At 33.6% G+C, this 6,000-nt stretch overlaps 1 protein-coding gene across 3 annotated transcripts in view; it reads left to right on the top strand.

The window, feature by feature from the left end:
- ZNG1A (Zn regulated GTPase metalloprotein activator 1A) overlaps nt 1-6,000 on the top strand; it is a 42,620-nt gene that overhangs the window by 2,856 nt on the left and 33,764 nt on the right. For 2 of the 3 annotated variants that reach the window (XM_019661110.1, XM_019661109.1), the window contains exons 2-4: nt 1,034-1,120; nt 3,631-3,727; nt 4,873-4,964. In XM_019661110.1, the coding sequence (XP_019516655.1) occupies nt 1,034-1,120; nt 3,631-3,727; nt 4,873-4,964 (276 nt within the window). Of the gene's footprint in view, nt 1-1,033; nt 1,121-3,630; nt 3,728-4,872; nt 4,965-6,000 lie in introns of those variants that run through there. The other variant, XM_019661111.1, reaches the window with a different exon arrangement.

Genomic DNA, 6,000 nt, shown 5'->3' with positions numbered 1-6,000 from the left:
CCCTGAGCGGCCGTGCAATGGCCGGGGAGCAACTACCTCACCCGGGAAGAGCACAATGATAATACCAACATGGGCCAGTGAAGTGACATTCTCCACAATTAGACTAAGGAAAAAGAGGACAGCAACTTGTCTGTTCCTCTTCCCCGATTCCCCAATAAAAGCTTTAAAAAAAAAAAAAAGATAAATGATATATTGAGTTGTTGGGAAAGTCATGACGTATTTTTTGTTTTTCATTGCAAAAATGTGCCATGAGTTTTCCAACAACTCAATATTTATACAATTGAACTATACTACTGTGCAGTTAGGGTTGCTGCTTTTTTCCTCTATGAACTTTGGTGTCTGTGGCTCACAAGACAAATGTTTTTCTTCTACTTCAACTGAACATATTAGGTTTAACATGCCACCTACTGGATAAAGTTAGTGTAGCTTTATGAGTTTATCTTTTTAAATAATTAATATTCTGTCTTATTATCATTTCCTGTATCCATTCTCCATTTTCTATGTGTATGACACATATATAAAATCAGTTTTATAGGTTGCTTTAAGCATACTAAAAATAGCTAATGATGAATAGTTAAAATAAAAGGTCATATATAAATTTTAGGGACTTAGACTGTATATTCTTTGCTAAGAAACATCATCATGCAAAGGGATTTAAATGTTTTATATGTTATAAATTATTTGAGTACTTTGCTTGGAAGCCATTACTTCAATAATTTCTTATTTAATAGAAAATTTAAATGCCCTTATATTAATTGTATTATATGTTATGTGGAAGGCATATTATTTTTGTCATGAGGTTGAAGAAAGCTGTGTGATCCAACTTGTAGTAGTATTTGTCAATATTTATAAAATGTTATGTTGAAACATTTTTAATACTTTTCAAAGGGTACTTTAATCCTAGAATAATTTTAGTTAAATAAGATTTGAAAAATAGCATGTAAATTTTTAAAAACATTGTGACTCTATATCTTTTTTGTGTCTTTAAAATTAGTCTTTGAATTTTGTTATTTAAAACAAATATATTTTATAGGTGCTGGGAAGACGACACTGCTGAACTATATTTTGACAGAGCAACATAGTAAACGAATAGCAGTTATTTTGAATGAATTTGGGGAAGGTAAGTAAAGTGCAATAAATGCCATGATGGACAGTTCATTCCACTTATGAATTGATATTCCATATTTGAAAGTGAAAATGCAAGGCATTATAATGTGAATACACTGTTGTGTATAGTTTTGGAAAATTAGATTAATTTCTGTCAAGCTTTACTTTGTACAGATTTTGAATATTGAAATTAGATAGTTTTCTATAAAATTTTATTTTGTGTAACTTTGGAATTCATACCAATGGAATTAAATTAGATTTTTACATGAAACAAATAACTCCAGAAGTGAAAAACTATGATATATGATAGTAAAAAAGTTCTTTCAGGAACTAGAAAGGAGCTTTTTTACTGACTATATTGTTTAATTGCAACTTTGAAAAATATGAAAATCCGTTAGTTATTATAAGTTACCTTGTTCAATGTTTATTGTCTGCAAAGCAGTTAAAACTGAAGATTTTAAAAATAAGTTGAACATATGCTCGTCATCCCCAAGAAACTTGTTATGTGTGAAAATACATGCAATTTAACATTTCAGTTTTTTTTGTCTTTAATATTGAATTGTAGTTTTAAAAAATCTCTATAGCAGTACACAATTCTTTGATTACTTTGATAAGTTTTTCTTCATGTGTGAATTTTAATAAAAGCTTACTTTTAACTAAAAAAATATAACTTCTGTTGGGATATTTCTTAAGGTATACTACCATATTTCCCCATGTATAAGACGCACCCTTTTCCAAAAAATTTGGGGTCTAAACACTGTGTGCATCTTATACAGTGGTTGTAGATTTTTGTATTTGCATTTCCCGCAAGTGATGAGGAGTTGTATGAATTTTATGATGAATAAAACTTGAGTTCGGGCCGGCCGAGTGGCGCGATGGTTAAGAACTCGCTTGGGATGCCAGAGGGCCCCGGTTCGGATCCCACATATGAGGGCCAGTGACACTGCCCTCTACAGCTAAGGTGCTGAACAACAGCTCAACCTGGAGCTGGGCTGCCATGAGTCGCCGGCGACGGCGTAGGCTGCAGCCCCTGTGGCAGTAGGTTGCCACGGGCTACTGTGTGTAGCCAGCAGCCAGCGTGAGCGGCCAGCAGCCGCAGTGAGCGGCCGTCCAGAAGCTGGCAACTGATCTGCCTCGCCCGGGAAGAGCACAATGATGGTGCCAACTTGGGCCAGTGAAGCAATGTCCTCCACAACTAGACTGAAGAACAAAACGACAGCAACTTGTCTGTTCCCCTTTCCCCAATTCCCCAGCACTGTTCCCATCCCCCCAATTCCCCAATAAAAATCTTTAAAAAACAAAAAAACAAACAAACAAAAAAAAACTTGAGTTCAATAACTTTATGTAATGCATTTTTTTCAAATTTCGGGCCCCAAAATTAAGGTGCGTCTTATACATGGGAGTGTCTTATACCTGGGGACATACGGTATATCTTTGATTGTAAATTAGTAAAAATAGGTTTTATGAACAGGATGGGATGCCTATGAAATGTGATTTCTGATTTTAGTTAACTAAAGAGAAAAGTCTTGCTGGACAAAATAAAAATCCTAAGTTTTTCTTATATTCTAACTGCTTATGAACTGATCTTTTGCACACTGATTGCATTTATTATTTCTTACTATTTTTCTTCATTCTTTCTGAATCATTTTCATAATTTTGTCCTTTACAGCATTTGAAATACTTTACTTCACATTTTGTTAATGTTTTCTACACCCTGAATTCTGTAGCAACTCCTTTCAAAGCTCTTTGTCATCACCTAACTGAAATATAAACAAAAAAATATATAAATGAAAAATTACTCCCTTTTTTTGGCCATTTGCTTTACTGGACATTTAGAAATCTTCCCTGGCTTTGGTGTATTTCTTTATTGGAGAAAAAATAAAACATTTGAAATCATTCTTATATAGTAACAAGGATATCAGAATCCCAAATATACTTTATTTTTTCTCAAGTAAGCATTGCCAGGAAACTTATGTCTATTTGACTGAAATTTAATTTTTAAATGAACACATTGGCCAAGCAAACTTCCTCAAATGAACTAAGGTTTTTAACTTATACTGGGAGCACTGAGTAGCATGTCTAATAGAAACAAAGACAATTTAGAGGAAGAGTGAAAAGAAAAATATAGATAAAGCCCTTACGAGGTTGAAGGGCCTATAAAAACTAATATATAAAACACACTCTTCCATCTGGAAAGTTGGCCATGGACAAGAACGAGTGCCTCTGACATAGCTACTTTATTGGGAAATAGGAGTGCACTAGGAGGAGGCCTAAAGAGGAAGTAACTGATGCATTAATTTTGATTTTCCTTTTTAGGGGCTTAAATCCTCTTAAAGAAATAAAAACTAAGATAATGTAGAGTAGTATAGTTTAAAATATTGAGGCTGCATGAATAGAATGAAAGAATAAAAGTTACAAAATGTATTTTCTACTTTGAAATTTGCTTCATTGTTGAGTATCCTCATATTTTTTTTGGTTGCCTAGTGAACATAAGCTAAAGCTGCTTCTTGTTACTTATTCCAGGAAGTGCAGTGGAAAAATCCTTAGCTGTGAGCCAAGGTGGAGAGCTCTATGAAGAATGGCTGGAACTTAGAAACGGTTGCCTCTGCTGTTCAGTAAAGTGAGGAATATGTTTACTGTGTGCTTTGGTTTACTATAAATGTTTACTCATATTTCCAGCTTTGATTTTTTTTGTATAATTTAACTGAATTTAAACAGTATTTTTTTTTTGTATTTTCAAATAGAATATAGCTCTATTAGGATGCATTCTTTTAAAGTGTTTCTTGCTATCGTATTTGTTTTTCTATGTACTCTAATGCTTTGGACCTTTTATTGCATTTTTTTATTGTTTTTGATGTCAGTGATTATTTAATACTTTCTGTGATGCATGGCAGTCTCATTTCCTGTGTAAAGAACAATTCTGAGTTTAATAAGTCATTGGTCTTAGCTCTAAGAATTCAGTGTCTAAGAACAAAAATAAATGACCAAAAAAGAGAAAATCCTCACATTATGTTCCACCAGTTATAGTTTCCAAGCACAGTGTCTGTTTTATTCACTAATATACCACAGATTTTAGAAAAGGATCTGACACATAGTAGTCATTCAAATATTTGTTGAGTGAATTAGGAAAGTTAAGACTTGTACTGTGGATTTTGTGTATTCTAGTGAATTAAATTTCTTCCACATCATTTACTATCTTACTTTTTGACTTTGAGTCAAGTATATTAACAAAGCTAAAATAACATTTTCTTGAACAACCAAAATGCAATCCATTAATTATTTTCTTGTACTTTTGATGTTATAAGGAAAAAGGGAAATTAAAGCCTGATACTCTAATGCAGAACAGAATTTAAACATATTTAATGGTAGTATCCTGTTAGCTGTTATTAAACTACTGTAATTCATGAATTTTATCATTATTTTGGATGTTGCTTTTTTTTCTTTCATAAAGCTATGAAAATAACAGATTCTGACTTACTTTAGTCAGGTATATTAAAATTTCCTCTGCTTTTAATTTTAATAAAACTAAAGTATTAACTCATCATGTATCTGATTTCTTTTTACCTATCAGTGTATATGCATCTATTTTTTCCCTCATTGGTAAATATTGAACGGAAATTTTGATAGAAGCTTGGGAGTGAGTTAAATTTTCACACATCTAAAGATATTTTTGTCGCAGGTTGCTGAATATATTTCTAAATGTTTGTAAAGACCATTTTAAATATTCAGGCAGTCAACTGTATATTATGTTTTGGTATTCTCCAGGGACAATGGCCTTAGAGCTATTGAGAATTTGATGCAGAAGAAGGGGAAATTTGATTACATACTGTTAGAGACCACTGGGTTAGCAGATCCTGGTAAGAAATGACAGTATTAATAACCAGAATATAATTCTTAAATATTTTTCAATAAATGTATTAGAGGAATATCTAAAATGAGTATTAAAGCTTTACTCTAGAAAAAAAAATTTTTATTTAAAAGAGCAAAAAAATTGGGTTCTCATGTTTCTTTGGCAGATATAAGGTATTAAAAGTATTTGGTACTTTTAACCGAATAATAGAATATGAATTTTTATTGATTGATTTAAGGTTATTGATAAAAACAAAAGTTGTTAAAAAATATGGAAATTTAGGAAAAACTGAGACATTCTACTTGTAAGTATATTTTTGATTGGTTATACTCTGCAGGGATCTTATTTTTGATTACTTTTTTATCCAGTTTTATTAGAGGGCTATTTAGAGATATTTAAGGGCTTTTGGAATCTAATCCCAGCAAACTTATTCCTTTTATTTTTTTATTATTATTTTTTTAATTGGGGAATTGGGGGAGTGGAGCAGTGTTGGGGAATTGGGGAGGAGGACCAGCCAAGTTGTTCTTCAATCTTAGTTGTGGAGGGTGCCAGTTGCCATCTGGCTGCCCATCGGCAGCTGCTGGCCTCTAAGCTCAAGGTGCTGTGTTTAATCTTAGTTGCAGGTGGGCGTAGCCACCATCCCATGCAGGAGTTGAACCAGTAGCCTTGTTGTTAAGAGCGCACACTGTATCCACTGAGCAACCTGGATGGCTGCTCAGCTCAAGGTGCCGATTTTGGTCTTAGTTGCGGGCTGGCATAGCCCACCATCGAACAGGCACTCTTGTTGTTAGGAGCACATGCTCTCGCCAGCTGAGCCATCTTGCCACCTGTTGGCAGCTCAGCAGCAGCTAGCTCGGACGCAGTGTCACTGGCCCATGTGAGAATCGAACCGGTGGTCTTGTTGCTCAGAGTTCGCGCTCTTAAGCTAACTCAACCAACTGAGCCACTCGGCTGGCCCAAACTTATTCCTTTTAAATGAATTGTTAGCATTTTGTTTTTCTACTACTAACTTAAAATAATTTTTATTTTTTTATAAATGCTGT

Source organism: Hipposideros armiger, unplaced genomic scaffold (assembly GCF_001890085.2).
Source record: "Hipposideros armiger isolate ML-2016 unplaced genomic scaffold, ASM189008v1 scaffold_335, whole genome shotgun sequence".
In the NCBI taxonomy this organism is placed as follows: Eukaryota; Metazoa; Chordata; class Mammalia; order Chiroptera; family Hipposideridae; genus Hipposideros; species Hipposideros armiger.
Note: the sequence above shows the minus strand (reverse complement) of the source record. Positions and strands in the feature narration are given on the sequence as shown.